This window comes from Notothenia coriiceps, unplaced genomic scaffold, assembly GCF_000735185.1.
Source record: "Notothenia coriiceps isolate Sejong01 unplaced genomic scaffold, NC01 NC01_scaffold00002058, whole genome shotgun sequence".
Lineage (NCBI taxonomy): Eukaryota > Metazoa > Chordata > Actinopteri > Perciformes > Nototheniidae > Notothenia > Notothenia coriiceps.
In genome coordinates, this window is record NW_011334759.1 from 39,888 (window position 1) to 55,299 (window position 15,412).

A 15,412-nucleotide genomic window follows, 5' to 3' on the forward strand; every position below is an offset into this window, starting at 1 on the left:
TGTTCACCACCGTCCCCTCAGCGCTCCAACACCGAGCTAACAATCGGAAGCACACTGGGCTCACAGGGAGAGGGGGGGGGGGCGGGAGCTCAAACAAGCCGTTTAGGGCAGAGAGTGAATACACATACTTTACAGAGGTGCTGTGTATGCGAAACCAATGTGAGTTTGGAAAATTGCTTGCACAGTATAAATCTATTTTAAAGGGGACCTATCATGCAAAATGCACTTTTGTACGTCTTTTATACATGAATATGTGTCCCCGGTGTTCCAGAGAACTCACCAAGTGTCAGAAAATACAACCATACCCAAATCTCTAAAAACAGGGCTGCAACGGATTTGATACATGTGGTTTCTGATTTGCACCTCTATGATGTCACAGAGGTGCACTCCGCCTGTACGGTCAACTCTCCACCTATCAGGGGAATGAGAGGTTGCCGTGGCATAGCAACAGCATGGCAACAGCATAGTAACATGACGCTTGTGCCTCGCCCCCTCCTTTGCGGGGGGGGGGGGGTCAGCTCCAGCTCATGCAAAGACAGAGCTGGAGTGAGGCCAAATGAGGCATGGCTAAAATGCAAAATGCATGATCTGTTTGGTATTTTGAAAAATAAAACTTATAAATATACCTTATATAGGTATGGCCCTACAATATATTATTCAAATATAGCATGATAGGTCCCCTTTTAATATAGCTCAACAATGGAATTATGATCAGTGGAAATGGCCATGACATGGGACCTTTAACATATATATCGTTTTTGTTTTATCTCTTGGGAACAATGCCTAAATCAAATACTTTCTAATGGTTTCTTTTTCTAATAAACCTTGCATTGGGTTAGTCACACAATTCATTCTCTTGTGCTTTGTTGTATCTGAATTATGATAAGGAGGAGTTATCACAAGCTGTTTAGTTGTGCTATCTTACAATCCATACTATATTGTAAATGTGAGGTAAAGTGTGTCGCCAATGTAACCGGTTTAGAACTCAAAGTGGCGATGAGGTCTTAAAATATATGAAAAGGGTCTTAAAAGGTATTAAATTTGGCTTCAGGATTCCTGCATATACCCTGCACCACCACTAAATATTTTTGTTAATAAGATTTCTTTATGCTTTTTTTTTTGTCTGTTAATTGTTAGAAGGTCCATTAAATACAATCACAAAGTGGCCTCTTTCATTATTTTCTCTAAGCTGTATAAGAACTAAGCTTTTTAAACTGTGTTCTTATTTCTTCTCCCATGTCTCCTTCTGTAGAAACAAGACAAGAAATAGAGGAATATCATTCCGAAAACACTGTTGGATATTTGGATGTGGTCCAACAAAGAAGAGTCTTGAGTCCTCTGAATGTGAAAAGCAGTTCCCCGAATGCTGATTTTCTTGTCCCTCCCGTCTCATCTCTTAGTCCCCAAGTAAAGCCAGTACCCCCAGACTTTCAGCAACAGATGCCCATCACAGAATATCAAGTAAAAGAGGCTGAGGTGCATCTAGAATCCCAATGTTCCGCTATTGTTGGTCCTAAAACCAGTCAAACCCTGTCACTGTCTCCCACAGATAAATGCCCTCCAACTAGAAAAAGACCAGCTGATGAACCAACTCTGGACAGATATAGCACAAGTAACCCCCAACTCGAGGATCCTTTGCCAGAATATTACAAACCAACATGCAGTCAGCCCAGCTCAGAATCAGCCTCTGAGTCCTCTTTAGTCAACCCTGTTGCAACCCCCCCCCTTCAGTCTCCATTGGACCAGGACGCAGGACCTGAATCTTATGAACTCGACGAACTCGCCGAGTACACGATGCATTTTGATCGCCTTTTGGCTCTGGTGAGAAAGACTAAGTTAAATGTTTCCCCTGGCAAATCACCTCCTTCGAATAATGAGAATGCAACCTCCTGCACTTACGATTCATCTCAAAGGGTTGTGAAAAGCAGTTGGGATCAAAAGCATGTGCAGATAATATCTAACATGCCCCCAAAAGAAACAACAGGGGATTTAAAGCATGTTAATGTGACACAAGATCCAGCCGCCGCCTACTCATTTGAGGAGATGTCTCTAACGTCTGCAGCTCCTGTGGGCCATGAGAAGCAACTCGTCGCCCCTCATGCAAACTGGGCTCTCTCCGCAAACAACTCATCTATTATGGGCTTGACTTCAACGAGAGGCAACCTTTTAGGGACTGAAGCCCAAACAGTCAGTACAGTGTTAGCTTTTGCCAGCGCTGTGGACCCAAGCGACCCACAACACCAGATAAATGTCAAAGATCAGAGAAACCCTAGTCTCTTCTGTGAATTCCCCAACGATAACCCAGAGACTGTCAGACCCAACCAACTGCCCATTAACACTATCATAACTGCCAGGCCAAACGATCTGTTTATGAGCGGCTATAACCGAGAGGCGCTCACTGAGATGAACCAGACCCGGACTGCTCACACGCTAGATGCAGCTGCACCAATGCGCCCCAGCAAAGCTTCTGCAGGCCTATATGTCTTGAACGGACAGCAAGTGTTTATTTCTCCTGACGCTGTTGGAAGTTACACAACACCAGACCACATTCCTGCATACGCAACAAGTGGGGTCTTCCCAAAGCAGGAAGCAGGGTGCTTCAGTATGCAATCATTTGGACACATGTCAACAAGTCCTCTGCCCCCAGACTGGGTGATGCTGGGACGGCAGCAGCAGTGGCTCTTGCAGCAGCAGCAGCAGCAGCAGCAGCAGCAGCAGCAGCAGCAGCAGCAGCAGCAGCAGCAGCAGCAGCAGCAGCAGCAGCAGCAGCAGCAGCAGTACTCCTCATGGACGATGGCTGCAGCTCCAGCCAACTATAGGATTGATCAAACACAGAGTTCTTCTCAGGTTTACATGCAACCTCCATTCAATCACTATCCTTCTGCAGCCGATAATGGAATCGTATCCCAGGGATCAGCTAACTCATTTATGGCCACTGGCACAGGGTTATTTACTCCAGGTCCCCATATGACCGATAACCCTCCTCAATGAGGACTACCTGTTAAACCATGTAAATGCAAGGTATTTTTGCAGTACACCCGTTAAATACTGCTGATTGTATTAGATCTTTTTGTGAACACAAGGAAGTTTAGATACATGGCCTAAAAATCCCCAGTCTGATCTCTTTGTTACATTTCAAATAAGGTGTAAATTGTTCATTGCCATCTTGTTTTTTGATATATTTGTGTGTTTGGCAACAGGTTCAATAAACTGCCAGTTCATTTAAAACCTTTGCTTGCTTAATATGAAGGATACGTTTGTAAACATTTTCAGACAGGATATTAAGCTACTGTAGATATTTTTTGTTTTTACATTTTCAGCAGTGTACTTTGATTTATAATGTTTGTTTTAATAAAATTCCTTTAAATGCAGACTTTCTGTTGAACGTGAAATATTTGTTTATTTAAAAAAATGTGAAGATGGGGATAGTGAAAAACTGTCGCTCCAAAAACAAGGATTTGGTTAATATGAATGATATTGGATTCATTGTAAACTTCTGTCCATCAAATGTTGTGCCCGAGTCTATACCACATCTAAAGTTACAGATTGAATTGGTTATGAAGTCTCACAATTGGTCACATTTTCTTTCTCACAACCAACATCTCTTAGTAGGACAATGTTTAAATCTACAGTTCCTCATTCGACTGCAACATTAAAGTTACTTAGTAGTTTTATATAAACCTGATGACTCCTAACATTGCAATTCTTTAAAGTGCTGTATGAAATGTATCTCAGAGTCAACATAACTCCAAATATCCAGGGTATTTCGCAGCATTCTGCAAATAAGAGCTGTATCACTGTGTATCCTTGAGCTGCAATTAGTCCAGGCTTTCAACCGTATAAAGTGATAAGAAATACATGTCACAGTGTACAAGCCCATGAGCATTTTAACTCATCCATTTCCAGAATAGAGCCTATAGGTGACCCTGACCGTGCTGTTTGTCTATCATTGGGATTTTTTGGGAATCCCTTTTCGTGTTCTGGTATGAACCCAGCTGTGAAAACAAGACATAAAACAGCATTATCAGATAGTCAAGAATGTTCCCAGTAAACCCAGTCGGGTGGTAATACTCTGACACATTAAAGGGGTTTTATAGCGTCAATGTGTGAGAAACTCTTTCCTGAGGCAACAGTTTACGATATACAGGAGTGCTTTGACAGACCACCACACATGTGATAAGGACCCCCACTCATTAGTACCCAGGGAACAAAGACACTGATTATAGCCTAATGCAAATTGATACTCATCCACATGACGCTCTCCTGTTACCAGAGGAAAATCCATTTTGCCAAGCTACTACTTATTTCCTCATGTGACACACTGGCTTCATTCATTCATTGACTACCACTGTATTCATGATTCATTCATCATTGCTAGGACTGGCCCTGACCAATTTGCTGCCCTAGGCAAGATTTTAGCTGGCGCGCCCCCTCCCCCCCAAATGCAGACACTCACTATGACTCGCGCATGCATGCACATGTACGGTTGTGGCATGACCACCAAAACAGAAAGATATGGACACAAGATGTGTGCAAATGTATTTAGTTTCGTATCCATTAGAACATGATTTATCATTTAAGTGGGGGGGGACCTAACCTCCTCTAGGGGGGTCCGGGGGGCTTGCCCCCCCTGGATTTTATTTTTTAATATTGAAGTTAAAAGCATCAATCTGGTGCACTTGGAGAGCAACATTAGGAGATCTATGGATACATATCTCAACACCCATATATGAAACAGAACTAGTATTGATGTTACGTATTGCGCCGAGGCTTCGGAGCATGTGTCGAGTAATCCCCGAAGCTTTTTGTGAAGCATGTATCGAGGCTTGTATCATTTTGGNAATATTGAAGTTAAAAGCATCAATCTGGTGCACTTTGAGAGCAACATTAGGAGATCTATGGATACATATCTCAACACCCATATGAAACAGAACTGTAAGCAGATTTTCTTTTTCTTTATGAATATTCTACAAATCACTCTCCTTTCAAACTGTATTCTTGTTTATTAATAACTACTTTTTTGTACTGTCATATAGTATTTTAGTATTTCATACCTGTTTTTCATCTATTCTCTTATTTTTTTTATAACTATAATGATCATATAAAGGTGTGACTTTACCTCACTCAGCTGAGGTTATCAGAGCTGCTCAGTCTTTCAGGAGAGATCNTGAGGCACTGGCTCTGACTCTTCATGTTTACAAATATTATATTTGGACCTAAATCAAAATATAATATTATTTTCAAAAGCTTTTTTAGTCTGATGCTTCGATTAATTTTAAACAGACAGTTCAACAAAAGGATACCCAAAAAAAATTAATTTTATCATTTAAATATTGAATTGTTCTCTTAGTATCTTAGATCCCATTTTCAATAAAATGGCGGTCTTACCTTGACTTGAAGATGAAGTCAATTTGCCTATCCCTCTGGACAAAAATCTCTTACTTTTTTGTAAAAGTCCTCCTTATCTTCTTGTAGTTTCAAAAGTCTATCATAAATCTAATCTATAGATTTATGATTCGAAAAGGATAAAAGTAGGGTAGACATGTGGATATTATCCGCCTGAACAAAACGTGCATTTATCTAACAGGTACGTTTCCCACAGATCTTATTTCGAGCTATTTTCTAAAATCCTATGGAGAAATCTCATAGCTTTTTTATGGAGGGAAGCCATGCGCAGCTTACTTCCGGGTTTTAGGACGCGTCTCTCGTCTCCTTTTCACACACCACACTTTTCGCGGCACACGTACTTACAGCCAATCAGCTCTGAATGATGTGAGATGACGTATGGTGGGGATGGCAGCTCAGTGCCCCTATGGTCATTATTTTTTTGCCACACACATTAAATAGGACAATACTCTGAGCATGCGCAGTGTAGTTTTTACAGTCACCGTTCACTTAGACAATGAGAGGGAGGGGCATGATCGGGTTTTGTATGGTTTTGTCCCTCATGGCTCTAAACAGCTCAATAGGCACACACTGTAGGCACTAATTAGAAGAACACAGACTAAAACAGCAATGTACAGACGAATCAGATGATTAAACATGATCTTAAAATATATTTTATATATTTTTTTATTTACATTTTTGTATTTTTTTGTAATCATTATTTGTAATACTTTCTGCTGACACTAGGTGGGGCTGTGCCTAATGACCAGTCGCCACTGGATATATTTTAGTTTTAAAATGTAATCAGTTAGAGGTCAGTCTATACTCGGCTATGTTTTGTCATGATCTTTAAAGTTAACTCTTATAGTGGTTAAAAATGTAAAAGTAAAGACGGGTTCACTCCAACAAGGTGGTTGCTTTGGCGGGAAGGACCATCAGCATGAGATGGTTTGTTTAATGGAATTCTTAGAAATGTATTCCCGTAGCCAATAACAACAGGTCAGCGTGACATGAGATTCAGAAGGAACAAAGATTGGTCCCGTAAAAGAGAAAATGTACGTCTTATAGCCTATTCCTAAGCTGGGAATGGTTTCAAACTAAGACCAGAGGGAATCATCTCAAAGAATAGAAGGTCAGGAGTTTATTTTGTCATTTGGATGTTCTTGTTATGACAAAACTTGGCATGTCATGTAACTAATCGTACTAAATTACATATGCCAGGTGGTTTGGGAAAAGCAGAATATGTGATATTTGTATAATGAGGGCTTTTGGTATTGTTGCCTTGTTGTACCATATTTGACACTGTACTGTCAAATACGATCAAAAACAGGAAGGTGAAATTGTGAGAGGATCCACAGTTTGAGAAAAACGGCGTTTCTTGCAGGGACGTCGGAACTATTTTCTGGGGGGGGGTGCGGGATTTTTGCTGGGAGGGTCGGGGGGGAAACTCACACTATCAATGATTAACGAACTCGACACGTAGGCCTAATAGCCTAGGCCTATACATAACAGATATAGGCTACATAAACACACGCAGCATCTTAATTGTTACGAAAATGTATGAAACAAAATGAATTAATGAATTAATCAAGCCTTTATTAAGGAACATACTGTAGCCTAATAGGCGATAACATAGGCCTACAGCATTCAGAAAATCAACAGAATAATACAGCCTTTACGAACATAGGCCTAATGGCTGTAGGCCTATGTTATCGCCTATTAGGCTACAGTATGTTCCTTAATAANTCCCGTTTGAATTGTGCCACGATTTACACATATGATGTTTGTCAATCTTAAAAAATAAACAAATCCCGGAATCCCGGTCCCGCATGCTGTCTCTTACGGAACCGACTAACTCCCCTTTTGTGTGTGCACATTTCTCAACATTCCCAGACTTGTAATGATTTTCACTTCTTTTAATACTTTTCGCCTCATTCTGAAAGAAAGAAGTGAAATGTGCCAACGTGACAGCCGTCTTGGTGTGTGGTGCGGGACGGGAGATGTAGTTCATTGAGCGGTTTCACACAAAAAAAAGTGTTACTTCACAGTTTTACGACACTTTTTTTTTTTTTGTACTTGCAAAATTATCTTTTAAAAATTGACAAACATCATATATGTAATTCGTGGCACAATTCAAACGGGATCGAAAATAATCTTTCTCTCCCCATTGACTTCAATACATACTTTTTCCGAAATAAGGTCCCATGGAGGTCCCCCGGAAAGGGAGGGACTTCGCCTCTCTATGTAGCTACAGACAGCAATGTTTATTTATGGATGCCGTCTTTGCATGTATAGCCAAGTTTAAAGAATAACATGAGCTTGAAACATGGCTTGTGAATATGCTAGTAAATTGTATTTAGACGAGCCACAATAGGAAGACCTTTATATATTTTTTTTGTTCTCACCAATAAGAGGCTCGGCTCCCGTGTAGCCATCCAGAGAGCTGCTGCGGTTCTCTGATGGCAGGGAGGGTTCAGGTGAACTGTTCTCTAAACGCCGTGTGGACTTGATTACATCTATTGTTAAATTTGTCTCTGGCACTTCGGAGATCTGTCCTTGTCGGTTTTTGGAAAGTAATACAATCCTCTGAGATTGAGGGGAATCTTGCTCCGGCTGCGTAGATGTGCTCTCTGAAAGGTTTTCAGTTTCACCCTGCTGGTCTCTCAAGATAGTTATCAGAGTTACTGCTGTGGTGTTAAAAAGAAAAAAGAGACTGATGTGGAGTAAAACAAATCAAATAAAAGTGGGACATGCATATATAGGAAAAAAAAGACACATAATAGACAAATGAGAAGAGGTGGAATTGAAGAGGGTTTGAGACTTGTGTTACAACTCACTGACCGTCATTCTCGCTGTTTGTTGCTATCCTCTGGTATACAGCATCTTCGAGCTCTAACCACTTTATATGAATGTACACACAAAGATGTGAGGGCTCATATCCAAACATGCATCTGTTTGCATCCACAACGTACACAGTTAAACAACATACCTGGACGTCTCCGGGCCCTTCCTTCTCCTCAAGTGTCTTAGCCATCTCCATGAGTGGCCAGGCCAGCTTAGACAGGTCAGACTTCTCCTTCCATTCAGACACTAAGTGGGGGTGCCAGGCTTTCTGTGAAACATAACAACACTGAATTACCTAAGATCCAAGTCAGCACATAAACTCTTATCGTGACTTCTTCTACAGTACTACTTACAATGTAGTTGTATCTGTGGAGACTTCCCATGATGTGGTTTCGCATGTCAGCTTTATTAAGTTGACACACACATACCTCACACAGGAACAATATTTCTTTGTTGTGTGTACCGGCCTTCACACATTCTATAATACTGCCCAGGCCTGAATATACATGAAGTGACAAGTTATTTCAATACAGGCTGTACCAAATATACCGAAACTTCATTAATAACGTTGGTTTTAAAATACTTAATTAAAAATACTATTGCTGAGCAGCGTTTTTTTGCTCTTCTATTTATTTGTATTAAATGGTATTTCTGCATAGTAACAGATAAATATTATTATTATAACATCAATGCAGTCAAAAATGTTTTGCTCTCCTGCTTGCTGCACACACACGGGACTCATGTGACTGACAAGCTATATTCATTAAAGCAATTTTATTTAGTAAAAAAGACTAACTCCTTAACTCCAACAAATCTATTTGTCGGATCAAGGATTTCCTTTTTCTTAGGGATATGATGCTGTAAAATGTGATTACAGACACAACAAGAGGAAAACATTAGCAACAGCCCAACAGGATACACAACATACACAAAATAAGTATTTTTTTCTACAGACCGATGATGGGTTGTAATCTGCTCTTGTTGTTCAGATAAACCTTCAGAGAATCCAACAGCTGGCTTTTGGTAGAAACACCTACAAACAGAGAATGCATCAAAAACACTTAATAACGGAAAAATAGTGTAGGCATGGCAGACCTATCAAAGAAAGACATACCTTTTTGTGCTTCAACCGGCTGCATGCTGCCTTTGTAGAATCACCACCTGCATACAGTTAAGGTTGGAGATTACAATTATTACTTATAATTTGCCTTTGTTTGTGCCTGAACAGTTTCAGTTATTAAAAAAGTAAATTAGGGTCAGCCATGATCCATGTAGAGGAAAATGTATTTTAATGTCATGTAAAGTTTCCGTTATCCTCACCAAGTTTACAAACCTTCACTTTACATGGTGAAACAAAGTATTAGGGTCCGGTTATATTTGTTTCAACACAATTTTCAGGAAAATGTGCAATACCCTGTGCCTTTACATGGTGAATTAACACAATTACAACTAATTCTTCAAGTCATTTTTGACATATTTCGTTTTGTGTACATGTCTAATCCAAAAACAGTATATGTCATATCCTGCTTGTATCTGAATTTTAGATTTGTTATGCTAATAAAATGACCATAGAAAATAATAAACTGTGCCTTTTTACAAACTAGCCACAAGATGGCGCGCAATATCAACACATTGTTCAAACAGGATTGTGACTTTTCAAAAGTTTGAAATAAAATGTAAACGTTTTTAATTATAAAGAAATAAACTAAATCATGTAACTGTTATTCAACGATGTAATTATGGTAGCCTTCTGCAAATAATGAATGCCAACGTTCAATAAGTGTGTAGTCCATATACAGAGGTATGTAGACACTTCAAAGTGAATCATAGCAGCAGGAAATGGGGTTACACAAGACACAGGAAGTATTGTACTGCTGTCACTCTGATAAACTGATAGATCAACAGGAAGAACTATTCCGTCTTTACTTCAGTAATAGTACCAATACATTCATGATTTTATACTCCATTACAATTAAACTCCTGCATTCAAAACCGTACTTAAGTATTATCAGTACAATGTACTTCATGTGTGATTTACTATATAACATCATTAGATAATGTTTACAGCATTCTACTCAAAGTATTGACTTTTGTAATATTTCGTATAATTTTACAATTGTGTACCGTAAACTGTTAATCCACACATTTATTTTTTAGAAATGCATTACATTTCTGAAAAGTACCTAAAAGTTAAAGTTGAATCAAAAATATTTGTTTTTAAAAGTAAATGTACTTTTTCCACCACGGTTAAGCAGGCTGTTTAGCAGGGACAACTTAAAAAGCTTCGTTCGTTATTTTTGGAGTTGTTATTTTACACTACAGTTTCATAAAAGAAGAGTGGTAAGTTGTACATAAGAAGAATGTTGACCAGTTAGGTAACGACACTCATGTGAAACTTCTAGCTAATTACAGCTAACTTACCCACGTTTCCCCGTAGTTAAATAAAATACTTAACGGCTGTTCACTACCGTTAACCGTTGTCAATTAACGTAAACTCACGTTACACGTGTTTTAAGAATAAATTAGTAAACATGTGTGTTATCAATAAAACGTATTAACGACGTAACTTGACTAAACGTAAGGTCAGAAATATTGATGTTTGTTCACCCTACAGATTAAAAATAAACAAACATTTCTGTTATCTGAGCAACCAAACAACTAACAAGCTAAAGTCCGACGTTCCATCGAAACAATACAACTGAAACTTACTTGTTAACAGGATTAAGTGAAAGACGCTGACTTCCTACTGTAGGTTCACTTACCGCTAGAAAGTTAGTATCGGTCTCTCTTGTAGATCTAGAATCCACAATTAAGCGACATAGTGGTTAACGTTGGGGATCACATCCACCGTTTGTCAGGTTTATCTTTAGGTTGTACCGATTCAAGACTGCGAGAATGACGTCTCTACGTTGGCCAATCAAATCAACACCTTCAGCCTTGTGTGTGTGTGTGTGTGTGTGTGTGTGTGTGTGTGTGTGTGTGCGTGCGTGTGCGTGCGTGCGTCTTTCCTTAGGGTTACAATAATGTTAGGGTGTGGCCTATTAGGAATTCTGTTGTGATAGTTAAGGTCAGTTCGACAGTGATTGAAGTAGAAGTTACTCAGATATTAGTTTAGAATAACTTTGTTAATAAGAAGTAGTCTAATCCTTTAACATTTTACTGAAGTAAAAGTTAAACTATTATCCTCTACTTAAAGTGCAAATGTTAAAGTAGCCTACACGTTATGTAGAATGCCCATTTCAGATGGTAGGCTACACTCTTTTGTATCATATACCCTGGGATCAACAAGGTATTTTTAATTTATAATAATGCAAAAAATATATTTGTAGATTACATTTTGTATTTTTTATCTGAATTGCAGTGAATTACCTTGCAATTGTAAATAAGTAGTACAATACTTGAGTAAATGCACTTACAGTATTACTTAAGTTACCACCACTAGTTAAGTTAAGGTCAATAGATGACCATTAATCAATTTCAACTTCTGGAATTGCCACTCCGTTAAAATAATTGTTCTACTGTTTGGTTTGACTTATTTCATTTGAGCTTATATTTATCCTGTATTTTAGTTGTATTCTTTTTTTTTAAACCCTTTTATATGTATGTCTTTATATATTGATTTGTGTTTCTTGTATCCCCATTATCCTATGAAGCCTTTCTGAGTTATTTAAAGTAATTTAAATTGCATGATGTAGAAAAGTGGCATACAAATATGGAAGAATTTTGTTTTGTTTTGTCTGTAACACAAAGGGTCAGAATGGCCTTCACACGTAGCCAACTTTGTGAGGGAGGTAAGATAAGAGGGACCTTGAGGATGTGCTGTGCTGTTCTGTGAAAAACTGTTTCTGTCTGGCAACTTGAGCCATAACACATTTCTTACCATTAGATATAAACTAGCCGTTTTAATCCCTACCACTATGTTATTCCAGGTGAGATTTTACTTGATTGTTCCCAAGACTGCTACAAATATTACCAAAGCTTCCTGGAAAAGTGTGGTCAGGACACAAAGTCTGTTTCAGTAAACTGTTGAGACTAGACCGTTTTTATCAAGGGAAGCAGCCTTAACTCTTGTAAACATTTGAAATTCAAATGATCAACTACTGTCAGCCTTTTCCAAGGTCTTTTTTCCTAAGACCTGAACACCTTCAGAGATGACCTGAGACCAGAAATCAAGGTTGAGATGTACAAAGTACAAACCGGTTTTATTGGTTTTTCACAAAAACATAGGAGAAAATACAAAAGCTTATGTCAGACACAAGGACAAACCCAAAAGGTAAAAAATCCCAAAGCCCCCAAAAACACACATTTGATATATTTTATAACCTTCCTCCCTCCTCCCTCTCTTCATCAGGTGGTTTCACCTTGCTGTCTATAGGTAAGAGGCAGGTTACATAGTTTCAGCTTTTACTAATTAACAATTCAAAATATATAATATAAATTAAACAAATAAAGATTATTGAAATGATAGTACATTTTAACAAAAGTGAATAAAAGAATATATATGAAAGCAGAATACTTAAACAATGTCATATGGAATTCAACTTATTTTAACTCAATTAAAAACAAGAAACGTATTAAAAATGTAAACTGGTGTTACTAAGTCCTGATGCCTCCCGATGTTAAGGCTAAAATAATAATGGAAGTACAGAGTTCACTCTCTTCCTGTGCACATTGTTCTTTGGCCACTGGCTCCACTGCTGTTGTACCCGTACCCTAACCCAATTATACATTTAGTAAAAATTGTACATTTCATAGAGGCAGGATTTGTAGGTGAGGTCTGTCACGGCCACTTAAACAGCAGATCCGTCAACAAAGAGATAAGAAATCCAAGAGATAGTTACTTCAACAGGTCATCACATCTGATTAGAGACTAGACAATTAGGATCTTTCCAAAATATATATATGTTTGAAATGAAAGATCAATACTTAGTGAAATGTTTCCTGCTTTCCAAATATTTTTATCAAACTGCTGTTTGCTACTCTCTTTCTCCCCACATAATGTGGATCAGGTCGGCTACACAATGCTATCTGGCCCGTTTTGTCTGCCCTTCAGGATCATGGTTGCTTCTTTTAAAGTACTGTAACACTGTAAAGTTGCAGTTTTCACACATGAAGGTTCAAGTCTTGACAATCAAATATCTGATAGGAATACAATGAGCACAAATCAATGCGTTGTGGACTTCAAACTTTTGAGACCTACAGGAGGAATAAGTGTAATGGGAAATTTTATCATTCTAAGTGAGCATCTAATACAATGGTTGACATGTAGCAGTAAATATGTCCTAACCTACATGAGTCGTAAATAATGTCGGATTGATTCATTATTGTAAGGTTGGTTGCCTTCTCCTTTTAAGGAATGTAGACATGTTGTCTCTCCTGTTGCAGGTTTATTAAAAAATAATCCTATAGCCCCTCCTCTTTTATTTTTTGTCTGAAAATGTGAAGATAAGGCCCTCTGCGGATATCCTGATTTTTGTACTTCGCTGCAGACTGCTCGACACTCTGTAACGTTGTTACTGTTATATCAGGCTGGCACCTTCTCAATATAACTAGGTATGTTATTGAATTATTTAGAGAGGCCCATTGTCTCTTTGCTAATTATTCACTTTAAGTGAGCTGACGCCAAGGAAGTACAAAGAGGCCCTGCTCAGATAATACAGTTTGTTAGTTAGGTGGTTCATATCCTGACAAGATATGAATTACTCCTAAATTAGATAATGGTCTTTCCACATCTGGAACATATTAACATATCAACTAATCCATGCTTGTGTGGTTGGCTGCTTGTTGTTCTAATGTTCGTGCGTTAAACATGGTTAGGGGAAATGAGTGTGCGTCTGTAGAAACCTAAGTATTGCATTAGTTGAATACATTGTGATGTACGTGTGTTAGCTGTATGTTCAAGTGTATGTTTGTGTGTTTTTTATAAAGCACACGAGATCTTTATAGTCTGTGGAGCATTATGACTGCTTGAGAGCAAAGGTAATGTTTCCTCATTATTATTGATTGTTGTACAACAAAATAATAATTGATCAACTATATCTGTATTTGTGTTTTATTGCTTCCTCTCGGTTTCATTCTTTCCTGTTTTGAGTGCTGAATTGCACAAACATTACCTTCTTGCAAGACTAAAGTCGTTAAAAGCCTGTCTTATTTCAAGTATCTTCATTTCAGTATAACAGGAAGGTTTCCTCACCATTTTATAATATGTGTTAGTTTATTTCGGTGAAATTCCACCACATACCTTAAACCAGACACACCCTGATAATTGACAGAGTTGTGTTGAGTAAAGTTGAGTGACAGAAAAATACTGAGCAGACCGTGTTTTTCATGTTATTTCCATGGCCGTGAATAGGTGTAACAACAGTTCCAGACACAAGTACACTACATATCTAGCATCTCAGGACTCCTTATCTGTTGTGTAACTTGTTATTCTGTGTATACATTTTACATGTCACCTGTTAAATATGTGCTCAGGACAGCAGTCTGATAGCAGCCTTACAACCTGTAAGAGTTTGAACATCCCTGTATGTAAGACAACTTTGGTCCTTCCGATCTCTCGGCTGTGAATAATTGTTCTATCATTGACACACTTTTAAAAACATATTAATCGTTACTTATTGGTTAATTTGATGGGTACAGTGCAACTTAATGGATATCAGTAGAAATAAACATAATGTAAAAATGCAGGCAAAAACAATAATATACATCTGTCGTTCCCAGACAGGTAATCTAATGGCAACAAAGGATGAGACGAGAGGCAGATCTGAAGAGTGCCGGGTTTTAGTTGTATTTCAGTGTTGTAGCCATTGACATAATTCACTCATGGAACTACGGGTTGGGGGGTATTGTTCCGCACGGACATATATATTGACTGTACCTACTGTGTGCCCTCCTTTCTCTTCCCGGGCTTCGAGCCGATAACATGTGTGTGTCTGATGCTCATTAAAGCTAACTTTGATTCTTAGATGCACCGCCTCCGACTCCCGTCTCTTGGCACTACATTGGTGACCCTGACATAAGTCTCGCAGAAGTTTCCGAGACTGAACCGAAGATGGCAAGAAACGCCGTTTTTCTCAAACTGTGGATCCTCTCACAATTTCACCTTCCTGTTTTTGATCGTATTTGACAGTACAGTGTCAAATATGGTACAACAAGGCAACAATACCAAAAGCCCTCATTATAC

The 15,412-nt window shown here is 38.6% G+C and overlaps 2 protein-coding genes across 4 annotated transcripts in view; one reads left to right on the top strand and one right to left on the bottom strand.

Moving 5' to 3' along the window:
• The window catches only part of LOC104965329 (uncharacterized), a 32,866-nt gene extending 29,292 nt beyond the window's left edge, over positions 1–3,574 (top strand). Inside the window, exon 33 of the mRNA XM_010794290.1 lies at positions 1,253–3,574. Coding sequence (XP_010792592.1) covers positions 1,253–2,991 — 1,739 coding nt within the window. The 3' untranslated portion in view covers positions 2,992–3,574. The remainder of the gene's footprint in view (positions 1–1,252) is intronic.
• A 4,159-nt stretch (positions 3,575–7,733) lies between these two features.
• Positions 7,734–11,147, bottom strand: LOC104965251 (uncharacterized). Of its 3 annotated transcripts, XM_010794218.1 has the most exons (7): positions 10,992–11,145; positions 9,344–9,390; positions 9,185–9,262; positions 8,583–8,725; positions 8,375–8,497; positions 8,227–8,284; positions 7,753–8,072 (listed from the first exon to the last, which is right to left on the bottom strand). In XM_010794218.1, exons 2-7 carry the CDS (start codon positions 9,366–9,368, stop codon positions 7,768–7,770), a joined length of 732 nt encoding a protein of 243 aa, XP_010792520.1. In that variant the 5' UTR covers positions 9,369–9,390; positions 10,992–11,145; the 3' UTR covers positions 7,753–7,767. The 3 variants fall into 3 exon arrangements, with proteins under 3 accessions (XP_010792513.1, XP_010792520.1, XP_010792528.1); XM_010794211.1 differs by having other exon boundaries at positions 7,734–8,072; positions 8,227–8,497; positions 10,992–11,147; XM_010794226.1 differs by lacking the exon at positions 8,227–8,284 and having other exon boundaries at positions 7,758–8,072; positions 10,992–11,147.
• Positions 11,148–15,412: the final 4,265 nt, after the last annotated feature.

Coding starts and splice junctions, on each gene's coding strand:
- LOC104965251 (XM_010794211.1), bottom strand. CDS start 9,368: ATGCAGCCGGTTGAAGCACAAAAAG. Junction 9,263..9,343: donor GCCGGTTGAAGCACAAAAAG/GTATGTCTTTCT, acceptor CTCTGTTTGTAG/GTGTTTCTACCAAAAGCCAG. Junction 8,726..9,184: donor CAGATTACAACCCATCATCG/GTCTGTAGAAAA, acceptor ATGTATATTCAG/GCCTGGGCAGTATTATAGAA.